This window comes from Excalfactoria chinensis, chromosome 5 (genome assembly GCF_039878825.1).
Source record: "Excalfactoria chinensis isolate bCotChi1 chromosome 5, bCotChi1.hap2, whole genome shotgun sequence".
In the NCBI taxonomy this organism is placed as follows: Eukaryota; Metazoa; Chordata; class Aves; order Galliformes; family Phasianidae; genus Excalfactoria; species Excalfactoria chinensis.
Window position 1 is genome coordinate 7,928,519 of NC_092829.1, and position 25,577 is coordinate 7,954,095.

General features: G+C 46.0%; 1 protein-coding gene across 5 annotated transcripts in view; it reads right to left on the reverse strand.

The window, feature by feature from the left end:
• Positions 1–25,235, reverse strand: part of LOC140252778 (inverted formin-2-like) — a 37,738-nt gene extending 12,503 nt beyond the window's left edge. For 2 of the 5 annotated variants that reach the window (XM_072337834.1, XM_072337835.1), the window contains exons 1-15: positions 25,136–25,235; positions 10,356–10,764; positions 8,758–8,873; positions 8,129–8,288; positions 7,381–7,414; positions 6,206–6,347; positions 5,949–6,090; positions 4,528–5,463; positions 3,526–3,671; positions 3,378–3,439; positions 2,663–2,765; positions 2,491–2,576; positions 1,653–1,753; positions 361–431; positions 64–171 (exon numbers count right to left, since the gene is read on the reverse strand). In XM_072337834.1, coding sequence (XP_072193935.1) covers positions 64–171; positions 361–431; positions 1,653–1,753; positions 2,491–2,576; positions 2,663–2,765; positions 3,378–3,439; positions 3,526–3,671; positions 4,528–5,463; positions 5,949–6,090; positions 6,206–6,347; positions 7,381–7,414; positions 8,129–8,288; positions 8,758–8,873; positions 10,356–10,752 — 2,604 coding nt within the window. In that variant the 5' untranslated portion in view covers positions 10,753–10,764; positions 25,136–25,235. Of the gene's footprint in view, positions 1–63; positions 172–360; positions 432–1,652; positions 1,754–2,490; positions 2,577–2,662; positions 2,766–3,377; positions 3,440–3,525; positions 3,672–4,527; positions 5,464–5,948; positions 6,091–6,205; positions 6,348–7,376; positions 7,415–8,128; positions 8,289–8,757; positions 8,874–10,355; positions 10,765–25,135 lie in introns of those variants that run through there. The other 3 variants (XM_072337836.1, XM_072337837.1, XM_072337838.1) reach the window with 3 other exon arrangements.
• Positions 25,236–25,577: the final 342 nt, after the last annotated feature.

Genomic DNA, 25,577 nt, shown 5'->3' on the forward strand with positions numbered 1-25,577 from the left:
GTAGGAGAAATGGTTCACTAAAGTAAAAAGCCTCCCTTTCCTTTCTGCCCAGGACTGTAGTACCTCCAGGATATGGTGGAGCAGCGTAATGCGGGTTTGGTTTGCTTTGGTTTCTGTTAGTTTGAGTAAAGTGCTGATTTTAAACCCATCAGCATCACCTGTGTGACTTCCCTACAAGATAAAAAAGAGAAAAAAAGACAGATGTAACTCCTGTATCCAAAATGCAGCCTTAGATGTGAAGATCACAGAATCACAGAATCGTAGGGGTTGGAAGGGACCTCCAGAGATCGAGTCCAACCCTCTGAAGATAATACACGTATTCTGTTGATGGGTGGAGGACAAGCCAAACAAAGTCCTTACGTAGTTCAGAAAGTTTCCAACTTTGAGAATCAGTTTACAAAAGAGCGGCAGACGGTGACTGGTCAGAAGATCTGAAAAACATAAAAGGCTTTTTAGGCAAAAGCCTCAGTTAAACCAGAACATTTTCTAAACTGGATAAAAAGTGGGATTCTGAATTCCAGCAAACTAAATCTGCTTTTTCAGGTTTGCAGCCCAACAGCCCAACCTGCAGAGAAGCTGATTCTAAGTAGATTCATTCCCAGTAGCTGGCCTTAATGAAAGTTTTTGCTCGCTTTCTTTCTTTATTCTCATCTGGTCTCTCATTCCCAATGGAAAACAATGTGGAGCTGGACTCTGATCAACTGCAATTGCCCAGATTTAAACTGGTGTGGGGGAGGGAAAAAGGGCTCCAGCTTTAGTCCTGCAGACTCCATTCATCTGTGCAGCAAAGCCAGTTCTGACAGTACTCCAACTACCTGCCAGCTGCTAAAACCAGACACACTCCATCTCTTCCTGGTCTAGCATGGTGAAGATGCTTATCAGGCATGAAGGGTACAGTCCCTGTCCTTGCCCTTACAACAAGCTGCTGCAGAGATGTGCTTTCTGAAGCACTCAGTTTTGAGGCAGGAACAGCTTTAAAAGGAGAAGTGGGCTGCAGGGAATTTTTGGGGGGAGTTTTATCCCAGCAGGCAGCTGTAATTTCAGCTGGAGAAGCCTACAGAAGGAGCTCTTTAAGACAATCAGTACTGACAAGAAATGCTTTCAGCAGTGGGACCTGAGATTTCTGCAACAGGAAAAAAGAGACCTATTGCATAATTTCTCCATGTATTCAAAAACTTGAGCATCAGCAATTCATAGCCCAAACTAACAGACTTTCTCTTCTGATCACTTTTGTAGGGAGGGGAAAAAACTGAAGTATCACTGCTTTCTGGGGGAAGTTTGGGGTATGCTTTTCTGGAAGCAGAGAAAATTGCTGTGTGAAGATCTTAGCGTAACGAATTAGCTCTAGATTCAGCTGTTTTGGAAATTCTGACAAGCTTCCAACACTTCATTGTTGAAAGCGGTTCAGAAGAACACAGCTGCTGCAGAACAAGAGGCCTGAAGCTGAGGGTAAATGGTCTCCATCATATTAAAGGCTTTAATAACCAGTGGAGATACCCAGAGCTGCATCCTGTACTCTGCAGTAAATCAGTGAAGAGACTGAAGGAAAGCTGTGGTGCTGGGGAGACTCACTGCAGAGTGCTAGAGGGTTTATTGGGGCTTTACAGCTGACTGTTTTAAACAAGATCCAGAATTAATGTCAGGCCGTTTACCTTCGCAGGCTTTCCGGATGACTTCAGCTTTTGGCTGAATCATGTCCAGCACAACAGTAGTCTCTTCGCAGATCAGCATACATTCAATCCGTAGCTGATAGCTAAGGATGGAGATTGATTAAAAGCATAAAGGCACCACAATCTCGGCCAACACATCACCTCTCTTTCCACATCTCCTCTAAGGCTGGCAACCCCAAAGCATTGCTGTCTCTCACATCCACATCAGACAAATGCTTGTGGAGGGCTATCACTTTAGACTGGGACCAATCCTTAGCCACACAGGGATATAGTTTCTGCTGATACACTGTGATCAACAGAGAAGACTGACAGCAGTCTAAGATATGGGTTCCCCATTCTTGGCATTGTATTTGGCTTCCCATGTGACTTTCAGCAGGTTACACGGCCTCCATGGGCAGGTCTGACCCTGGGTCTGGTCCAGCTTCTGCTACTTTCAGCATGAATATTAGGAAAAGTTCTTCTGAGCAAGAGTGGTTGTGCATTAGAACAGGATGCCCAGGGAGATGGTGAAGTCACCATCCTTGGAAGTCTACAAGAAGTATGGAGATGCGGCACTGAGGGGCACGGAGGGGATGTGCTGGGGTTGGACTAGGTAGTCTTAGTGGTCTTTTCCAACTTTAATGATTCTTTGATTATATAGATGCAGCAGAAGGGACACCCTTTCATGAAAGAAAAAGGGGAAGGGACGGCTAAGGTGAAATTGAAGACTGACCAACTGTATGTGTTGGTATTTATCTGTGAGACTAATATAGAAACATGAACTTCCCAATAAATAAACCCAGGAAAAGATTGGGCTGACATTTACAATGAGTATCCTTACCTGGGAATCTGAAGGAGGAGAAGATAAAACTGATCTGCGTTTGCTAACTTCGACTTCTCTTCTTTGAAGGCCTTCAGGTTTTCTATCTAATAAAAAATCAAGAATCAAGACTGCAGGATTTCACTGCACATTCATCTCTGTGAAACAAAGGTGCATTTTTTTCTCTCCTGACCTCATGTTTTTCAGGCAGCAGCTTCAGCAGCTGCTTTAGAACCTCAACGTCAAACTTGGTCCGATCCCCATTCTGGACCATGGCAGCCACCTCTTCATTGGAGCTGCAGAGAGAAGCACAGGTAGCAGTCACCCAAAGATCCCCCTTCCACAACCACACACTACTGAGGCATGTACTTGCACAAGTTTTCTGTACCTTCACTAGTGAGGGTCACAGAGATAGGAAAGATACATCTGAGTGATTAACTCAGAATTGGGACCTGGAAGATCCAGATTCAAGTAGTTGCTATGCACAAAATTTGTTTCTGGCTCCGGTCAAATGACTTAAGTCTAGAGATCAATCTTCCAACTCAGATGTCTGCCCCTGGCTATGTGACTACCTTAAAAAAAGTGAATTCTCATCTTCCTTCTTGGTCCCGCTTTGAGGAAGAGTTTCACTTCCAGAGGCATCTCACAGCCAAAGCCACCCTAAGAGTCTGTGCTATAACTCTATCTGTAACATGGAGTTGTAACACTTTATGAAAAAACACAGTTGAATACCCAAGCCCAATATTTTAGAGAGAGTATTTGACAAGCTGTGAAATAACCAGATGTTACAGCAACACAGACTACAAAGAGAACAGTGGCAAAAAATAGATTTCTTGAGGACCTTACAGGCACTATGCACAACCTACTCAAAGTTTTGTCAACTGTCATGAAAATCGGCTATATCTTACCATTTAAATTGCTTCAAAAATATGTTCAAATTGAGACTTTTCTTGGAGTCCAAAAATGTGATCTTCATTAAAGAAAAAGAAGATATGGCTTATTAGATGAGCTGTCTGCAGCAATCTTTACTTGAAAGAATGAGAGTGGCCCCCTCACCTCCTTCGGCTCTGCCTTCACTGGTGCGGCTGTTTTCTCCTTAGGGGTTGGTTGTGGAAAGCAAAACAGCTGCTCTATGCTTGTGTAATTGGGCTCTATGGTTTCCTCGCTGCTGCTGCTCACTGAAGCCCACATCGAGTGACTTTCTGAAAAAAAAAGACAAGGGATTAAGAGCGGCTGCAGGGCTGAAAGCTCCCAGCTTTTTGGGTAGTCTGAGTTGCAAGAAGGGAAATTCCTCAGAAGGTGAATTAAATAAGAGACGTATTTTTGAGTTCGTAATCAAGTCTCCTTGTGCTGTGCTGGCAATAGGACTGCTTAAATAAATCCCTACTGCATTCTCTTAAGCATCGAATTAATCCCCACTGTGCTTTCTTAAACCTCTTCTTTTCTTTAAAAAACAAAAAACAACACCTAAATTGGGCTGCAGAAAGCTCTACTGAAATAATCCCAACAATTAAATGTCCCATGATTAAAAGTGTGCCTTATTTAGACTTCAACTATGCCTTGCTTGTTTGGGGCAAAACCGACCTTGTTTGTCCTTGCTTCTTCTTATATTTCATGTTCCATTTTGGATCTGCTAGGAGAGGGAAATGTGACCCAAAAATCAAGAAACAAGCCAATACTTCTCATGTCTCACCAATTATTTCAATGTCCTTCCTGAACTACGAGCTGATCCTGATCTGTGCTGTTACGTATGACTTTTAAATGCTTAGAGTCTGCCGAGAACTCAAGCTTAAGGCATGTCAAGGTGGATTAGGGCAATCTTCCCATTCTTCCTCCTTCTTCAGTTTCAAATGATTTCATTTATAAATGAGCTATTCCAAGCTATTTAGTTGGAATAGTTATTACATTAGTGGTTCCATCCTGCTTCTATTCATTTTGGCTCAGTATGTAACGGAAATCAGGAAAATTCTGTGTCTAAATGGAGTTAGCTAAACCTGACAAACTTAGAAATAGCAGCTTTTCCCCTCCTATAAAGTAGTCATGACCAGAAGCACCCACCTCTCACCACGTTGGAGGGCAGCTTCTGCCAGTTTAGCTTCTTCATTCTCAATGTTGGTGTCTTCACTGCCTTGCATGGAGGCCTGATGGAGCCGAGAGGGCAGCTGAACTGGGAGGCCACAACAGCTTCTATGTGATCTCCTGCCATACCAGGCAATGGTGGTGGAGGGGGTGGGATGCCCCCAGTACCAGACAATGGGGGTGGTGGTGGAATGCCCCCCATGCCAGGCAGAGGGGGTGGTGGTGGGATTCCCCCCAGACCAGGCAATGGGGGTGGAGGTGGGATTGCCCCGATGCCTGGCAGTGGAGGTGGAGGTGGGATTCCCCCCATGCCAGGAAGTGGGGGTGGAGGTGGGATACCCCCCATGCCAGGAAGTGGGGGTGCAGGTGGGATACCCCCTATGCCAGGCAATGGAGGTGGAGGAGGAGGGATGACTGCCATGCCAGGCAATGGAGGTGGAGGAGGGATGACTGCCATACCAGGCAATGGAGGTGGAGGAGGGATGACTGCCATACCAGGCAATGGAGGTGGAGGAGGAGGGATGCCAGGGAGTGGTGGGGCTGGTGGTGAATTCATGGAGGCTGTGAGGGGCATGGCTGCTGGACCAGAGGGTAGGGGTGGAGGTGGTGAAGGTGGAGGGGCGGGAGCAGTGTTGGGTGGAGGGTTAGAGGTCTGTGGTGAGGTGAAGCAGGCTGAGAGCTGTGAGGACGAGGTCTTATCTTCACAGGCTTGTGGTCCTGAGGGAGCTTCTGGTGTCTTGCAGGGGTTTGGTGACCCCACCAGGCTTTCAACTGCACTTGTGCATGGTTCTAGTTCAGTCTGGATGCCTCCATTTGCATTCCCAGAAAGACGTTTTTCGGTTCTTTTTTGCTTGTTTGGATGCTTCTTGATAGATAACAGCCTCTCAATTACTTCCTCAACTGTGTTTCCTTGGACTAGAAAAACACGTTGAGGTCAGAGAAGAGGATGATGCTCAAAGAGTTATTCATGCTATTCAGCTATTCAGCTCCCACAGACCTGGAGCTACAAAGCCTGGAATCATTTTACCCAGTGGCATTTTCATCTTATAGAGAAATTCTCTCTCATGGTACTGGCTCATACACACTGTTTTGATTATGGCTGCCAACAAGGCCAGCCAGCCCCAGTGGCAGGTTGCCAATGAAAACAGATTCTCATTGACTCCTGTGACCCAAGGCTCACTACAGTGCCAGGGATTAGCCATCAAAGCAAGATGGTGAATCCCAAGCCCAATGCTAAACATGGCCAATTCCCATTGGCACCCGTATGGCTGGAACTTCCCATCAAGATATGACTGTGCAGCAGATATAGTTTTGTCTCTGCTTCCCTCCCTTTTGTCGGCACTGGGTTGGATGAGGAACAAAGAGAGCTGACTATAAGGCTAGATGTATGTCATCCTTACTGTCATTGGCAAGCAAAAGGGCTCTGTTCACTACCGCATCCAAGGACTCCCACAGCAGGAGGCTGGAGTGGTGAGATGGTTCCAAGTGGAGCAAGCTCTGCAGGATGGACAACAGCTGGATGGAGACCGGGGAGCGGCTCACCTGGAAAACAAGGCAGCTTTCCATCATACCAAGTCTGTGTACCAGACTAGTTGCAAGCAAGGTCTGTTAACTTTGCCACTGTAGTTCTTTGCAACCTACAGGGGGGCCTACTTACTTTATTGAAGAGAGATGAAAAGACCTCATGATGATCGTTCATGTTTATCCCATCACATATCTTTAATAATTCCTCATCATCTTCTATCTTGAACTCTTCAAAAGTATCACACTGGATAAGCAGGTCCTCCTCCTCTATGTCTCTAAAATATTACAGAACTCATTTTCACTGGAGAGCCTTTCACTGATTTTCAGATCAGTATTTTTCTTTAAATGGCTTTTATTTCTTTGCCCCTCACACTCAGCTGGTTCATGCTGGAAGTGCCCAACTCTACCTTATTTATAGAGGATCAAATGCCATCAGCGTATCCTTTCTCAAACTGAATATACCTCTTCGTATAACCAACATATAGAAATGAATGGGACTATTCATGTGATTATCTGGCCCTGAGTATGATTTGCATGGACTTCTCTTTGGAGCAGTAACAACAGAGTGGTATTTCTACCTTCTTTGAAATTGGGCTGCCAACTTTTTTTATTATATAGCCAACACAAACATTGCTTTTTTAAAAAGTTCCTTCTATGCTGTTCAAAATTCCATTAAAAAAGAAAAAAAAACACTCTAAAGCCAAGTTTTCTAGTGCTCTTGAGAGACTCAGTGCAGAACTCTGCTTGTGCTTGCTGTCAGTATTGACAGACCTTCTCTTCCCTAACTCTTAAGGGTTTGGACAGAGCAGTTCTAATTACATGGATAACTGCACTCATACATAAAATATTCTAGAATTTATCATGGGTTTTTCTGATAGAACATCATATCATGAAACCCTGAAGTCAGGTGCGTGCAGATATGCATTAGAAAGGTGTTATAGCTGAACACTTCTAGAACAAACACCAGCAGTGAGGAACTTAAATACATCAATGGCTGAGTGAGCTCACAGCATCACTTCAAGTTAAGTCTGAACTTAACCTGCAGTCTCAACAAGAGGCATTGCTGATCCATGCTCCATCTGTGCCAAAGCCTTTGTCATTGTCATCTGCAACAACAGCTATCTGTGGTTGATGACAGCACCTTAACATTGGCCTAATGTCTCCAGTTCCATGTAATGGGTGCACACCTGTGTGGTCCACTCCACCCATGTATACCTCACACAAATGAAGACTGCCAAGTATTAAACTTCCACAGCTATGATACTGTGAATCCCATTTGTATAAGAAAATTTAAACAGTGATCCTTACCTTAGTTTGTCTAAAATATCCAACAACTGAAGCCCTGGAAGAACAAAAAATACATATATATTGGCATTATGACCTACTTGGCAGTGATCTACTATGATTTTTATAGAACGTTGCTCTCATAAACACTTTTTGCAGAAATAAGAAGTGAAGCTATCCTGGATCTGCCAAAGTAGGTAGGTTCACTCCACAACTGAAGAGACCTGCAGCTCACATCTGCAGCTGAGTGAGCCACTGAGCATCCCTCCGGGATTACAGAGGGACACTGGCACTTCTAGAGCACAAGTCTTCTCATTCCAAAGTAGACATCTAAAGCAAGTCAGATGAACTGTGAGATCAAATGTCCCTTTTTCTCCACAGAAGGAAATGGAGCCCAGGCTCACCAGCACAGACGTGCTCATTATATAAGGTGAATCCAAACTTCATCTCCTTTTATGGTGAACTGTAATATAATGAAAAGTGGCCACAAAAGATGACTGGTTATAAAAATGCCTCTGAGAATATCAAGGGCTGGTGGGATGATAGAAAAGATCAAAGATATGGGAGAGCATCAAATACATCTGGCTAAAGAAATGCTGATGAAGAGAATAGAGAACACACAGACACACACAAAAATAGGAGTTTGCAGTTTTCATCCCCAGCCCTCTTTAATCACCTCACAGGTACATCTGAAGATAAAGCCATAAAACTGCCCTGTGCTTGGCCATTGAGTTTTTTTCTGAAGAAACTTAGGTGCCACAAACATCCTTACCTATGAACTCATTTCGGATTTGTGTTCTTGTTCTTAGGTCTTCTTTCCCCAGTATGATGGCATTGATAGCACTCAGCAGTGTCACCATGTATGGCACATTATCTGTGTTTGACAGCTCATTCATTATGACACTGAATCGATATTGCTGGTTCTTCACATTCTGTTAGTAACACAAGTGACATTTCTGTTTAGACAGTTCATTAACATCTACCTCTTTAGCGCAGGCTCTCAACTAGGGTCACCATCTTAAAACTACTCTCAATTTATGCCTCGAACCACAAGACAGGAAAATATAGGTAAAAGCAGCACTCTTATCATAGAACAGTGTCTGGTCAACAGGGGATATGTGTGAAACTCCTCTTGCTTTCCGCTAACTTATGCATCTGGTCTCATGACAAGTGACACCCATGGATATGGCACCATCTACCTTGATACTTTTCCTGACAGAAAGAACCTTCTTATTGGTAGTCCCTTGCTCAGAGATAAATCACAGAGCAATGCCTCTGGGCTTCTGCTGGCCAGGCCAAAATTCCTACTAATTCCTTTGTAAATCCCTGCCTCTCTTACCAAAATGATGCAAAGGGACCTTTGTTCCAAACCCTTTTCTCCTCCTGCAGCTCAAAACTTGCCTTGTAATGGTCCAGGGCATCCAAAGCCAAACCGTGGCCATCTGACGAGTAAATGCACAGCGCAGCCAGGAGTTCAAATACTTGCTTTTTCACCATGACATTAGTTGTGTCAAGTGCTGGAAGACAATGAAACAAAACAAAATGAAAGAAGATTTTTAAGAGCACAAAGTTCTGAATCTCTGTGTCTCCTGCTGTAAGGCTTATAGATAATGGCAGAAGAAAACCTGAAAGAGTGCAGCCAATACATGGAAGGCAGACAGGAAGAAAAATATCCTTATTTATAGATGTCCCGCTTCAATAGCAGTATGTGGTAGTAACTTCTAGTAGGAACAGTAAATGTTAGCTCAGTTACCCCACTGGCTTTTTGGTGCTGCATGTAGCTGTTTGCCTCTTCCAAGTACCAGTGGAAATGCTGTAACAGCAGCCAAGATCTCAGCACTTGCAGTTATGCATTCTATTTCCAATTTTCTCATGCAAATGTTTTATTTAGAATAGCAGATGAACCATTTTCCCCAATTAAAGAATCTTGTTTTTAGTGCAGAATTACTCAACGTGCATATCAAATAGGCCATTTGTTCTCTCCAGTCCTCATACATTCCCTTTTCTTCCATTACTCTCTCTCTCTCTGTGCCCTTGGAAGTGAGAGGGAATGGATTAGGTTATCTTATTTTTTGTTTATCGGTGCACAAAGAAGCCAGACTGCTGAGAAGCCCAGGATATCCCATTGTCTTTCACAGCCCAATAATGCTGGTTCTGTATTTCACACCGGTTAAGAAAATACAGTGTGGAAGAAAAGGAAGAGGACTTGATAACTATAGAGAGGAACAAGACATCTTCCAGATTAGATGCACTTTAATGAGCTATTAATAAGGGTATCTGGGTGCAGCTGTGATCTCAGCTCTGTGGAACAACACAGAAGTTATCATCCCAGCCCCACTGCCAACAAGGAAGCCCTAGGAGATGCCCTGACAAGTTTCCTAGCAAATGAACAGCAGGAAACGTTGCATGATGTTATATCCCATTTCCTTGAAGGAAAAGACTGGGCAACATGAAAAATGGACTGTTAACATAGAATAGTTTGAGTTGCATCAGACTTTTGAAGGCCATCTAGTCCAACCTCCCTGCAATGAACAAAGACACCTACAGATCAATCAGATGCTCAGAGCCCCATCTAGCCTGACCTTGAGTGTCTCAAGTCTAAAAAACATCAAGTCTAAACAATTCCACTCTTCCTCCTCCTCGGAGGCTACAGGTCTCCAAGCTCTTTTAACGCCTCTCTTTCTGCTCTTGGGCCTCACAAATACTAATAGCAAATATCTGCTGAGAAGCTGGGTACTGGACTTCTCATGACTGTATATGGCCACGGAAGTGCTTATTCCCAGCTTCTCGTGAAGCTAAGAAAGACATCTGTGCGAAAATGAGTCCATCTAAATGGTATTAAGTGACAAAAGCAACGTAATTTCAAAACAGACATTTTTAAGAGAAATTAATTCAATTAATCAGTTGCAATCAACAACTTCCAAGAAGCCCATTGCAGGGCAAGACAAGAAGAAACAGAAAAAGCCCACACTCTGTGTGGCAGGAAGATGTCTCCTCACCTTGGAAGAGTTTTCTGACATAGCCCTCATTGTTCACAATGTATTCAATGCCTCTGTGGGAGTTCATGACTGCTCTCACACAGTTAATGCAGGTAAGCTGTAGCAAGGCGTCAGAAATCCTGGCCACCCCTCTGCCAGACAGCCTGTCCAGAGCCTCCAGGAGGAGGTCCAAACCACACAGCTCCAGGAACTGGACCATCCAAGCATCATCACTGTTCTCCAGACGCTTCTTCAGCCCCGAGTAGTTCACCACCGATGGCATTTGCAGGAGGCGGATGCACAGCTCTGGCTCTGCATTTTCCAGGTTGGCCTCTGACTGGTCGGTATCCTGGGGCCCGAGTTTCTCCTTTAGGGCAGCCCATTTCTTGTGGGCACCTTCCTTTTTGATTGACATCATGAACAGCTTGTCCTGAAAGAAAAAGACAACGTGAGAAGTCCATTTAGGCTGAGTACCAACCCCACACCAGCAATGTTTTTTTCTCCTAAGGTCAAGACTTAAAGCACAACCACAGAGGGTTCCTGCTCCTATGCCAGCTCTCCTGCATGCCCGGCACACACTGGAACCAGTCCTCTGTTGAAGAAACTAAACACATCCCCTCCTTACAACACACATTATTTTCAGGCCCTGAAAACCCTGTAAAGAGACTCTTAGCACCTCTAAGTCAGTAAATACAGCTTTACAAGTAGTCAATTTCCACCAGTCAATAGCTACTATACCTATTTTTGTGCAGTGAAAGGATAATGCTGGAAGCAGCATTATCAGCTCTGAACTCCTTATGCCCATTAAACCACTTTGAAATCTCACTGCAGTGGAAAAGCTGTGCAGTTTCTAAGTATTTGTAATGGGATGTAGAAGTCATTTGAGCATATCCTGTTCATATAAGCATCCAATTACCCTGTCATTTCTTTTTTGCTTTTTGTTTCTTTTGAATGATGCAGAGGTTAATTTTATAACATTCACTCAATCTCTTCCCATCTGCTGTAGCAGCGAATATGTTTGCTAAATGTGGTGCTTGTGTGTGCTAATGTGAGACCCCAACAAGTTGCAAGCGGAGGGACTGCAGGGAAAGGCTATTAAAACAGCAGTACAGCTTTTTGGAGATGAAGCACATCCTTTCAAGGTCCATCTCCTATGGTCTGTCTCAGCAGCAAGGTACATGAGGAATTGATTCATCACGAAGAAGCATTAAAACCAAGCCAAATGAACCCTTTACACTAGACTTTATGTTTGAAGGATGCTCATTTCTCAGATCCTCAACCATTTGGGTTAGTTATCCAATGCAAATAGTTTTCAAAACTACATGCAATAGTTTTAAAAATGAATTTAAAAATGAATTACTCTCAGAGGGGACAGTTCTTCCACAGAAAGAGCCTGACCCCTATGCCCCAAAGCCAGCCATTAACGCTTCCTCCTCCCCTGCTATGCCACCAGCAGCTTTGCTTCTCTGGGTTGGTGAGCTCACATGGGGACCAACATAACCTAGGTGCCATTTATCCCCATAATGCAGCACCTGGTAGACTGAAGGATTCCAGGAGAATCTTGCCCTTCATTACCAAATGCAGCCAAAGTATTTACTTACTCATCTGCAAGAGACTTCAGAGCATAATATTATGGACTTAAAAATGGCTTTTGGATGGATGCGAAGTGTGGTGAGATGGGACATTTGAAGTAGCTCAAACAGTTCCCTCAGGGCAAAGTGTTGGGAAGCACTTCTTAGCAGGACACCTCAAAACACAGCTGACAGCATTAAAGTCTGTGTAGAAGTAGGGTCAGACGGTTCTAGAGTTGGCTGGATATGGTCACAGAGAATTCTAACACGCTTCTGGAGCTCTAAAGAAATATTTTTGCAGAGAGGAATCCTTTGCTTTCCCCTTGATTCAGCTGACTGGGACTCCTGGCATTTTTATTCCTGTAAAAGCAATCAGCATGAAACCATGTGCTGGCACCACGGGCCAAGCCCATGCTCTCAGCCCTATCACCACCCCAATGCCCTGGGTAGGATCTGTCCCTCCTCTTGGCTCAGCTGGAGCCCCAGCTCTTTGCTCTCTCCAGAGCGAAAGCGTGCACCAACACCAAGCAGAGAATCTGGTTGCAGAGCTGCTGACTACAAGCTTCTTCTCTCTTTCAGTGATTTCTTTTTATATTCAATAAATCACCTTTTTATTTGCATATGACTAAACCTTCCTTATCAAACCAGATAACATAACAGGCTGATTTTTTTTTCTCCCAGTTGGACAAATACATCTTTATATATATATAGTATCAGTTACAGGAAGTCAGAGAGATTATAATAGGATTATTGACCTTAAGCTTTGCTGATTTCTGAAAATTAAGCTAACCCAGTGCAACAGGAGACAGGAAATACCAACAGAGCATCCTATTTGCCAGCAGAGTTGTCCTAAATTATCCTTTCCCCCCAGCTGCTCCACACAGATGTGAGATGATGGGAAGCGAATCCAGGCAGGTAAATATTGGAGCAGTAAAGGCCTGAGCTGCTTTGCACTGAGCTGAACAAATTTGATTGATTAAATATTGTCTCCCCCCCTTTTTTTTTTTTTGTGGGGAAGAAAAATAAAGAGGCTAATGTACATAACTGAAAAAATGAAATTAATTAAATAGGAGCTGTGCTATATAAATGGAAAGAAAATAAATATGGAGACTGCAGCACAGTTCTACAGATGGTGTGATAAATCTGTTTACAAACATGGATATGAGTGATATATTATGAATGCAGCATCTTCTCCTGTTTTCTATGAAGCACAGTATTGTGAAGCTGCACAGCTCCATCCTCAGAGGGATGCTGGCTTCACCTTTCATCTCTGACCACAGGAGCTTACCAGCAGGTAAATGATGGCTGTGGAGTGGGGACAGTTATGAGATTAAAATGGACTGCAGTGCAGTGGTGAAAGTGATGTTCCCAACTTCTGGCTGGCAGCACAGTGCCCTCCCCATCTGCATCCTCAGCACAGCATGAGTGCTGCTCCCTCAGTCATGTCCTGGTGTCATCCCAGCTCCCTGCACTGGGACACCCGCAGCTCACACTGGGATAAACACAGTGCCCTGCTGATCTTGCTTCTCATCTTTGGAGCTGGGTTAGACCTGGTGGGGAATGACATCTGCAGAAGTCTGAATGCAAAAGTACTCCTGAGCAGACAAATTTGAGGAGAGTCACCATAAATGAAATGCTCATCCTCTTGCTCCTGGTGACAGAAACACTGGTTCATGGTGCTAACTGCTTGGATCATTGGGTTTGCAAAGCCATGATGCTTCCTGCATTCATTCAGCCTGGTCCTTTAAACTCTCCTCTTCCTTTCTTTCTGAATCAGATGCTTTTTCACAGCACTGTGTGCCCTTCTTTCCTCCAAGTAAAAGCCAGCTCCTAGGGAGATGACATCTGTAGGGGATAAATCAGGGCATGTCAATACTTTCTCCACCCTGTGTTGCTGGAGAGAACAGAGCTGTACAGCACAGCATTCAGTCTTGATTATTACACGCCTCCAGGATGCCATGGATCACAGCAAGGACCCAGGAGGACAAGCAAAGGACGATTTTTCAGGACAGCTTGATAGGACTGGGAGAGAAGGAAAGTGAGAAAAGTTACAGATTCAGAATCACTCATTTGTTGGGAGCAGACCCGATGCCCATACTGCCATACAGAGATGCCATTGGGAAGACAATGCCCTTTGAGGAAGGCAGACTACATGCACTGCCTTCGTTAAATCACAGCTCTTTACTTCTCTCAATGAGGCTGCTGCACAACCTTGGCCCAAAGAAAAGCTCTTTGGGGGCTGCTCAGCCCCTCCCTCCCTTCTGTGCTTGCTCCTGGTGCTGGTGAGGCTGCTGTGCTTTGCTGTCTGCTAATGATAGGTTTTGCTTCTGGGTAGTTCCAGTTTTCACTCCACTGCTGGGAATATGCAGAGCCTTTGTATTTTGCAACATGTCAGTCTATTCAGTCACTATAAAGAAACAACATCCTGGCTCTGCACTTTCCAAAAACACTTCAGAAAGCCTGATGGGTTTGTTCCTCCTCCTGCTTTCATTTGCACTATTGTGTTTTCCTGTGCAGTGTCTGAGCAGCTCAGTGTACACCAACTAATGAAATCATCCTCCCACATGCTGAAAGAGGGGGGCAGCTCTATTTTAGGCACAGTTTGACCCCTGGTGAAGGCCCACTGCTGTCAGTAGGAACAAGGGGAGCTCATGTTAAGAATCTAGTGGGAAAGTGAGTCGTGCCAGCCAGAGGCAAGATCTGCACCAACAGGGGTGGTGGATGCCCTGTCCTTGGAGGCACTCTGGGTCAGGCTGGAGGGGGTTCTGAGCACCTGATGGAGATGTAGTTGTCCTTGTTAATTGCAGGGGAGTTTGACTAGGTGACCTTTAAGGGCTCCTTCCAACTGAAACGATTCTATGATTCTCTCTCCTGGCCAGATATAAGCTATAGTATCATGCTTGCACAAACAAGTGGTTACCAGGTCCACTCAGAGTGAATCGGCAATGATGGGGTTAACACCTGTGTCTGCTTCCTCCCCAGCAAACAAACAAGTAAATAAATCATTAGTCTGCTGCAGGAACCACGCACAAATCACACTCAAGTGAGATGCTCAAGGATGTTTGTGATAGGATCTTCAGAGCCATTGAGAGACATATTTATATTCAAAGCTTGCTCTAGCTTAGATTTAAATGGGCTTAGAAAGAGTTGCAACAGTAACACAGTCTGAAGATGCTCAGTAACCAATTTCCCTTATCCTGGCAAGCAAGGTTTAAAAGAAATCAGTGCAACAGTCAAAAATGGCCGCTGCTACTGAGGAAACACAGCCAGAATCAACACCTGATCCTCCCCTGTCAGCCAAACCAATTTTAAAAGCTTGCCCTGGCAGATGAGAGCCCTGCAGCATCCCTACCTGCTACTGCAGGTCTTGGGTCAGTGATGCCACGTGGCAGCCAGCACCCATTCCATGCACACTGTGGATACGCTCCCAGCAATGCTCAACACAACCCAAGCATGATGCCGTATCCCATCACCAGGGCTTCCTCATGGCATCTCGACTCCTTTCCAGGTCCCAAGGAAACCCTGCTGGGCTCTATGGCATATCTGGAGCCACCACAGCTTCTGTCTCAACAGTGCCAATGCCATTTGGCATTTTAGGATGCAATTTATGATGATGGTTTGATGGCCACACGAGAGGCAGAAACTGTTACCCAGCAACACGCAAAGTGCAGTCATAACTTTCTAAGATCCTCACAGTTTGCTCGCAGTGGGAAGCTGTCAACCAAACAGATACTACAAGAGCCAAAAACCTGCAATTGCTTCTTGTTTGTTTTTTTTCTTTCAAGACTTTTAAACACCTCCACAGGAAGCCCAGAGGACAGAAAAATGAATTCCTGCCTTGGAGCTCAAGCCAAATTATTCTTCAGTCTCTCTCACCTAAAAGGATGAACTCCATGGTCTCCAAACAGCCTCACTTCCCATTCCAGCTTGTGTTCTCCTCTGCCAAGCAGCCCTCAGTCATTAAGGTCTAAATCCCCAAACTAGCAACTGTCTGCAAATCACACAGCTACAAGAAAGTTGAACAGGATGTCAGCATTTAATAGTATGTAAATATCAGTCTGTCGAATGGTGCAAGCAAATAACTTTCCTGTAGCCTCCAGGAAAGGCATTTGCATGTCATTTGTCACCCCCTTCATTCGCTCTGTGCAAATGGAGATCTGCATGAAGTCCCCGGGCTCTAAATAAAAGACATGGGGTCACTCAGAGCAGGAAAATGATCTGACACAGGGTGCGAAGGAGAAAATATACATACATATATATATATATATATAACTGGAAAAGAAGAAAGTTGGCCAAGGTGGGATGGAGTTGGCCAGGGGAGACAGATGGAGAGCCATCCTTGTCCCCACCCTTGTTGGCTGCAAGGCTTTATGGCATTGGCTATGACTGCAAAGTCAGCACAGCGTTGGAGGTGCATATAACTTGGGTGATGCCTCCTCTGGAGCTGCCCACCCAGCAGACATCATTCCATGTCAGGGATGTGGCTTTAGGAATGTTGCTTGTTCTGAGCACTCCTACATCCCTGTGCCTCAAGCTTGGCCTGAGCTCAAGGCTCTGAGGATTTTTATAACTCATTTTAATAGAAAATCTTTTCTGTTGTGCTTCTGGTTGGGTTTTCACAGAGCTCTGAAATGGCTGCATTCACCCTCTTGGGAGGTGCTTGCCGAGAGCTGGCTTTTATTGAGTTGTGAATATTTCAGCACGGCCCATGTCAGCAGCGTCCTGCTGCCTGGCTCGTGGCAGCCATTACGCGTCAGATGCTGTTTTGTCTCCCTCCATGAGGCCTCCAACCAGCATAAATCACCCACAGGATGAAGTTCCCTGCTCTAACAGAGGAACTCAGTACTTGTGTCCAGGAGCACCACTGCACTAGTTCTGGCTGCATCAGAAATGAATCACAGAATGCTTTGGGTTAGAAGGGACCTCAAAGATCACCAAGTTCCAGCCCCATAGGCAGGCTGCCATCCACTAAGTCAGGCACCAGATCAGGCTGCCCAGGGTCCCATCCAACCTATCCCTGGAATACACCGATCCACCTGTCCCTAGGCTTAAATACAGCTTGCTTTAAGGGAAGACTTTGCCCTGTGTTTTCTAACTAAGGCAGTTTCACCGTAACAATTCAGTGCTGAGGAAATGACTTAGCGCAGTTCTCCGTCCTGCTGTAGGAAGCATTACAGTCCAAGATAAACATTCCTCCATGATGGATTTTACATCAGCACATGAGTTTCACTTCACTGTGCACTCCTGAGGTGCAGCTCTCAGCCAGATCAGTCACTGCCCCGGTTACTGGGAGGCAGTGGATGCACAGCAGGGCTGCAGAGAAGAATCAAGAGACTAAAATCCTGCAGGAGAGGCTCACTGGTGTTACAAAACCCTCTTCTGGCAGCCAAGACAAGGAATTAAAAGAGCTATCAGCTGCCATCAGGTTTCATCTGAACTCTGGACCTAAAAGATATGTCAGAAGTGTTTGTTCCCTGAAAGGCTGCACTGACTCCCATGCATAAAAAGAACAACAATAATTATAAAAAAGAGCAGAAGCAGTGAAATCAGGCTAAAAAAAAGCAGAAAAGCAGCCCCAGAACTGCAGGCCTTCTGCAAGCCTTCAGCACAGGAACAGATCCGGCAATGAGGAGCAGCTCTCTGCGACCACTTGTTGGGTGCCACAGCAAAGGCAGGTGAATGGGCATGTGCTTGTGGGGTGTCTGGAGGGTAAAATGAAGGTGCCAGGAAGAACTGCAGATGATTTGATATCAGCGCCTGTCCTGCGTATGGTGATCCTATGCCACAGGGCAGGCAGGTCCAGAGGAGCTGTGGGGGAAGATGCTGGGGAGGACATCTCGGTTGAATTCTCTCCTCAGGGACTGAACAGATTTTACCTCCAGCCCTCAAGACACCAACTTCTGTCTGCCTTTCTGCCAAGTACATTCACTGAAGCTGATGGCCAAAGGAAAGAAAAAGAAGGAAGAAAGGCCTCTTGAAATAAGTATCTATCTGATGGACACTTCAGATAATGAAAATAAAGGATCAAGCTGCTTCTGGCACGTGTGTATTTCCTGGAACATTTGTATCTAATGGGGTAGATCTATTTTAAACGTCAAAAACATTCAGCCCACAGTTCTTCTAGGAAGTTCCTATAACAAAACACATCCTGTTTTGGGGAGGGTGCTTTCAGCTGGGGAAGCACCATGAACTCCACAATTCACTGAGCAGGAGATGACCACATTTTCTGCAAATAAATAAAGAAAGAAAGAAAAATGAACCCTGCATCAGCAGTTTTACCCAGAGCAAATGGCACAGACCCATGCATGGGTCTCTAAAGGATGCATGCGCTCACACTGGTTACATCTTCAGCAACTTCATCTTGCATAAATACATTGCAGTGCATGAGAAGGAAGGGAAGAGCTCTGCAGGAGGTTGCATGCACTTTGGAGCCAAAGAGCAGCTCAGATCCATGTCAAAGTCTGAGGGCATCTACTGAAAAAGTCTGTGGGGACACCAGAAGGGTCCCTTAAGGAGGCTGTATTTTTCCAGCTGCTCCCCAAGCAGGTTACAGATCTGACTCCTTCCTATGGAGACTGGCTGTTCCAATTGAACAGCTCATGGTCCACATAAAGTCCATCGCAGTGAGCCATCAACCCAAGAGCAAACATCCTGAGTGCTTTTGTTTTGATAAGGCTGATTGCAGCCTGGATTCCTAATGGCACAGCAAGGCACACACCACACACATTAAGGAGATTGGCCCCAGATACCTGCATGGGAGCTGTATGGCTGTGGATGTTACTAAGAGCAACCAGAGAACATGCCCTGGTGCTAATTCCAAAACTTAAGCATTTGAGGCATTGGAAACAAATTCATGAATAGAGCAGGAGACTGGCTTAGCATTATTTCTAAGCTAATCACTCCAAACATCCCTTCAGACTATTTTCTCCACTGCTAGGTGAAAAAGTTTGATGTCTCTTTTATAAGCACTAATCCCAGCGCACTGAGTGGCTTATTGCACTGTTTGAAGAGGAGCTAAAGCTATCCCTCCTAAAAGCTCCTATTCCTGTACTAAGCCACATTCCTGTAATCGGTGTGAAGGGATTTTATCATGCTCCAACCACCTGGAGGTTTACAATGAGATATCCTCATGTTGGGGACAAAATAGTCCCATGATATATTTTAACATAATAACATAACCAGGTGTAACACAAATGTAGGGTATCTTATGTTAATGCTTTTTTCGATGATCCTTATGGGTCCCTTTCAAGTTGGGATACTCTATTATCTCTTTTAATGTTCCTTATGAAATCATTTAAAACACTTTAGAAACAAGGTGTTGATGCTGTCGCTTTCTTTTTTACTTTGAAATCACACAATCACAGAATCATTAAGGTTGGAAAAGATCGATAACATCAGCCAGTCCAATCCCAACCCATCCCACTGTGCCCATTGACCACATCCCTCAGTGCCACACATCTCCATGGTTCTTCAACACCTCAGTGAAGGTGACTCCCCCACATCCCTGGGCAGCTGTGCCACTGCATTACTACTCTTTCTGATAGATAAATACACAACGTTAGGATATCATTTTATATGCGATTCACCTTTACAAGGTTTGCTCTCACATTTGCTTACAGGTGTTACCAAAGCAGAGATTTGGGAACTGCAGGCTTGTAAAACAACTCACTGTTGTCTTTCACCCTACCTTCCTCCCAGCTAAACAGAGGCCGTGTTTAGGGCTTAGCTGTGTGAGTTCAGTGCACTTCCAGTAATGGTAATAACAAAACATAGAATTTATCCCCAGACTTCTAAAAGAAACCTCAGGAACTGGAAAAAAACAACACACAAAATAACTCATGAATATTGGACAGCTTGTTCTGAAATTTGGAGCTACAGTGCATCAGTGCATAAACAGCACATGGAGACAAGCAGGCTGGGGAGCAGCCGGCTGAGGAAGCGGTAGTGCAGCTCAACCAGGCTTTGGCTGCTGGGGAGCAACGTGCCACACCACAGTGATGTAAAGCAGAAGGGAAACAGGTCATTAACGTCCATCAACGAATAAAAACATTTGCTTCCAGGCTCACCTCGATGGCAGGCTCATGTTTGAGCAGTTTGTCATATAAGTCAGGAGCAAGACACGCTCACGGGCACTTCACAAATTGCAGAGCCCACTGCTGGTAAATATTGCAACCCACACTCACTTATTCCACAGAGACCTTTTTACTTGGGGTAGGAATGCTTTTCTTCACCGCACTCTGCACGTGGTGTTAAGCTGACTTCTCGAAAGGATTTCTTTCCTTTTAAATAGCAGAAATAATTAATCTGCTTCAGAAAAATGAATCAACCCTTCCTGAGCTAGAAGCACACGAAGGAGGAGATCAGCAGCCTGGTGTACATTAAATAGAGCGCAGCCAACAAAGTGAGGGAGATCCTCCTGACCTTTTGCTCTGATTGGGACACATCTGGAGTACTGTGTGCAGTTCTGGACTCCCCAGTTCAAGAAAGACAGGGAACTGCTGGAGGGAATCCAGCAAAAGGTTACTAAGATTACTGGAACCATTCCTGTATGAGAAAAACTTGAGAGCTGTTCAACTTGGAAAAGAGAAGACGGAGATGGGATTTTGTCAATGCTTATGAATATCTAAAGGATAAAGACTTGTGTTACTACCTGGGGCTTCCATCACACCAATGCTTTGCTCGCTGCTTTCAGAGCATGCGGCGCAATGGCTGAGCACAAAAGCAAGATGATGAGAAGCAGACAGATTCCAGATAGAAGAGACCAGCACAACAGAAGCAGTGTGGAGATAGCTGCCTTATTGAAAATAATGTGATTTAACTGCCACAGCAGAGGGCAACAAAGTTATTCCTTTGCTGCGTCAACAGAAACAGGGCCAAACTGAAAATAAACAGGTAAACAGAATTGATGCCATCCTCTTCTGCTGCCTCAAGCATGGGGAATGGGGCTGATGCTGGCCCCTCTGCTCCCAGGGCTGGACAGAAGCAGACCCCATGGCCTCTACTTTGCTTGACCCACGCCAGGGTAAAATCATAAGCATCTTCCATTTAGAAGAGAACTAAATTTAGGTTTTTGTAGTGCCAGGGTACCTCCTTTCCCCACACTTTCCTGGAGCTATCCCAGTACAGCTCAAATTCCCCAGCTCTCCTCTCTCGTTAAAATGTGACTCAGCTCTCCCAGCTGGAAGCACAGAGACCCACGCAGCCTCAGGCTGGCCATCAGCTGCATCCTGTCTTTATTTCTGCATCCACCACCATCTTGAAGGCAACAGGATGCTTTGGATGGGGGAAAAGCAAGTGTCACTGAAGCTGTGTGCGCTCTAAGCAGCTGGAGTTTATCTTGCGTCCCTTTTGGGAAAGTCCTTCTAGCACAAAGGACTGACCAAGGGCCCCTGTACAACAGCTTCCAATGGAGCAGCACTGCAGAGAGCAAATGGTTTATTTGCCTTTAAGCATTTTCCCAAATTAATACCACTTAACACTCAGATGAGTCAAAATAATGGTCGTGGTGAGAAGAATAAAAGGGAAGTCAATGCTAAATAGCACCACCTGGTGACACCCACTATACCCATACCAAGTCGATTGTGTCATGCAACCAAGATCTGGCAGCTCTTCACTTGCCTTTATTTTTTTATTGGACACAGTGCTGGCACAAAGTCCCCTCGGAAGTGAGCTGCAACTTACTGGGTGCTTTTAAAACACCCTGGAGTCCATTGAGTGCCTCAATCCTGGAGTCCAAGTGTCACCCACCGAGTCCCAGTCCTGTTGGCTTTGCCCGCTCCCCTTTATCAGCTCAGCAGGTTTCCCAGAGCAATTCACCACCACAAAAATGCTACAGAGCTTTCTGCAAACACATTGCCTGCTTAAGATTCACATCGATTTGAGGCTTCAGTATTTCCAGCACTGTGAAATGTCAGCGCAGGTATCAAACTACCAGAAATAGCTGAACACCACTGGTTACATCAAATAGAAAAATCACTGGGCTGCTAAAAGCAGACCCTCTTTCAGAGCTCTCTCTGCAGATAGGAAGGGATATGAAGACTAAACAGCAGCAAACCTGCCACATTGTACAATCCTTTCTAACTGCAGCCACTCCTGCACGCCACAGGCGATGACTCAGTAGCTCATGAATTCCACACACCCTATTTGTTTCTACATTCAGTTCCACAAAATCGGCTCCTTGTCTACGCCAATGACATCTGGTAGCAATGACAAGGCTTGTCTGTTGCTCAGTGGTTATTTTTTTTCCTAGGAACAGAGAGCCAGGCGATATGCAGCCTTGACCAGGAACTTTCCTTGCACAAATGCGGTGACCCCTTTTTGCAAAGCATTCTCGTACTGCTTTTTGTTCTCTTCCTTCCATCACTCTTCCACAGCTGGAATGGGAATGCTGTGACAAGAACCACACCTAAGCTCAGAACAGCCCTACCAGCAAGGTGTCACCTTATGGAAGAAGGGCAAAGCCAAGGCTCATAACCTCATCTTATTTTCTTTCTTCTCCCAGTTTGGTCTTAGCATCTTGGTTGCCAGCCTGGGACCCAAGAGCTCTCAGTGCAGTGAAATAGGGAACTGCCTGCTTGCTCTGTTGCACGTGCAATGCTGAGAGACACTGCAATAATAGTTCGGTGGGTAATACAGAAGGACAGAATGGATTAGGTCAGAAGCACCTAGTAACGCTCACCCTGAGGCACTGAGCATTCTGGGGACAATACCCCTCCTGCACAAGGGGCATCGGGCTGCAAGGCTGCACCGAGCTGCTGCACAGAATCTAGCCCATTTTCACCTAATCAGATAAAACAGTGCACACAATGTTACAGTGTTAGCAAATGGAATGCAGATATCTCTTTATGATGGGCTTGTTTGCATCTGCCCACTGTGGCATTTTGCACTGCGTGGAGCTGGATTTGCTCAGCACCGCTGAGCGATGCTATGATTTAACTGTGTTGATTCAGCGGGTGCTACTTCCACTGAATCATTATTGATAGACCTTATTGCAAATAGTAAGGACAAGGATCTAACTGGGAGCTCAATCTGAGCCCAGATACAAGCCCTGAGGCTGCCTGAAGTTGCATGACTTGCTCCAGCTCTTTAAGACAGTTTAGTGGGCATGGAGGTGATGGGTTGGCAGTTGGACTAGATGATTTTGGAAGTCTTTTCCAACCTTAGCAATTCTATGTTTGCTGCCTAATCTATTGCATTGCATTGCAATCCACTACAGTGGAAATCAGTGACTCCCATCTCATGGCTGGTTGAGGTGCAATGATTGATTAAAAATCCCTCATCAACAGAATAATTGTCGCAGAGCAAGTAAATAATTGGAGATATGGAAGTAAATGGTGGGGAAAGAGGGACAATATGCAACTTAGTTTGCTCTGATAAGAAAAATTTTCTACATGGTCACTCTGAGAAACCTACCATGCGTGGCTGGCACACAAGGAAAGGGCAGAGTTCCATTTCCAACACCTCTGAAGCACAGCCACCTGCTGCACAGCTTGCAACAAAGCTGGGAGCCAAGGCGAAAGAAAGAGAGCAATTGCAATAAACAGAGTACACATCCACAGGGAGCAGACAGCCACTCATGTGGAAAGGAAGCAGTGGTGGAGTCAGCACTGAAAGTGGGGGAGACCCTGTCCTACCCAATACCTCCCTTTACAGCACTGTCATGGGAAGAAGCAGGAAAGTAGGAGAGAGCCAGGAGGAGGGTGCAGCAGTCCAGAGCATGGGGATATGCTGTAAAAGTTTCAGCTTCTCACTCCCATTACAGGACTGAAAGAGCCCGAGGAAGATGCTTATTTCAATGCCTACTAGAGAGGGATCAGTCTCCAGATCAGGAGTCACAGCACAAGCAGTACCCGATGCAACCTGCAGCTCACTCACATCCTTTCAGAAGCCAGACACACAGCATGGGGCTGCTGGGGACCTGCAGCAGCTGAAGCCTGCTATATGGGAGCAGATAGCAAGTCCCAGCTTGTCTGCCACTGCACAATGCAAAGCAAGCAACTATTTCTATACTGTGATAAGAAAGGAAAAGAGAACAATAAGGAGAACTAAATAATCATCGTGCCAATATAAAGTGAGAGAAAGAAACATATTGGAAGAAATGCTGTATTATCCATTCAGCAAAGTTCTGAAAGGTACCTTTCCCAGGAGAACGGGGAGAAACGGATCACAGCGGTGTGCAATAAGGCATAATATCATTTGGTGTTCAATCTGCTGACCTGCCAGGCCCCTTCCTGTCCTACATTCAGATGATCTTTTACACAATGGCCCTTGTACAGTGCTCACATTTTTGAAGCAAAATTCTTGGACAGCAGCCTGGAAGGGGATTATTCACTTACAACAGCACCAAAAGGCATTACCCAGGCTCCCGGCCGCCTACAGCTCCCTGACGCCACCTCAACTTTGGCAGCTGCGTAGTGGAAAACCAAACTGATGTGGATGGAAGAGAAAATGAGATTAGCAACCGGGGAGCTTAGACTGTGCTCCGTAGGATGGCTGCGACCTTACTGCGGCTGATTCCAACTTTTCTTTATAACCGACTTCAGTTACAAGTTCCTCCACCGACAGCCGAGCGAGTAGCACAGCCCGCAGTGTATGCTCAAAGCAATCCCCCGGCCTCAGCAGGTTGATGCACGGTTTTGAGGTACTTCTCGCAGATCAAAGTACCCCAGCACGCCTCCTCCGCCCCCTGCCTCTGGAATTCAGTTCCTGGCGCTGATGTTGCAAGAAAGCACTTCATCAGCGCAGAGCGCAGAAGGGAGGACGTGGAACGAGGGAAGTATGTACAGCCGGGCAGGACTTGGGAAACCCTGCCCCAAAACCGAAGAATGCTTCAAAATAAAAGCCGAAACCCGGGGCAGACAGCGGCTGTCCGCAGCCCCAGCGGACCTCAGCTCACACCTGCTGCAATCCGGACCAACCCAGCGCAATACTGCGACCGGCCCGTGCCGCCACCTCCCCGCTCCGCTCCATCACCGGTACGTGGCACGGGGTATCCCCGCACCCCGCGCCGCGTCCCACCCCCCCGCAGAGCCACCGCACCTGCAGCTCCCCCGCGGCTGAGCGATGCCTCCGACCGGGCACGGAGGCTTTTCCCCTCACACCGCCTTGCACACAGCCGATTTAGCTCTGGGAGAGGACTCCCGGCCGGGCTGCAATCCACGGAGGGAAATTACAGCTCAACTCCTCCTACTGGCTCCTACCGAGCATCCCCCCCGGTCCCGATGCTCTTACCGCGGCGATCTCCTGCGGACAGGAGGCAGCGAGCAGCCAACCTCCAGCGGAGCACGCACCGACCGAGCTCTGCCCATCCGCCCGCCGCGGCGGCCGCGCCCGGTTTAGAGGCGGGGCGGAGGCGGGGCGATGAGGGAGGGTCCGGCTCCGGTCCTGGTGGGGAAGTTTTGGAGGCTGGAGGTCCAGCCTGGTCTTGGGTGTCTCCAGGGATGGGGCACCCACCACCTCACTGGGCAGCCCATGCCAGCGCCTCACCACCCTCACTGTTAAAAGCTTTCCCCAATATCCAGTCTGAATCTAAGTTAGAAACCATCCCCCCTTGTTCGTTCTCAACAGATCCTACTGAAGAGTCTGTCCCCTTCTTTCTTACAGCCCCCCCTTTAGATGCTGAAATGCTGCTCTCAGGTCTTCCTGGAGCCCTCTCTTCTGGGGCTGAACAGCC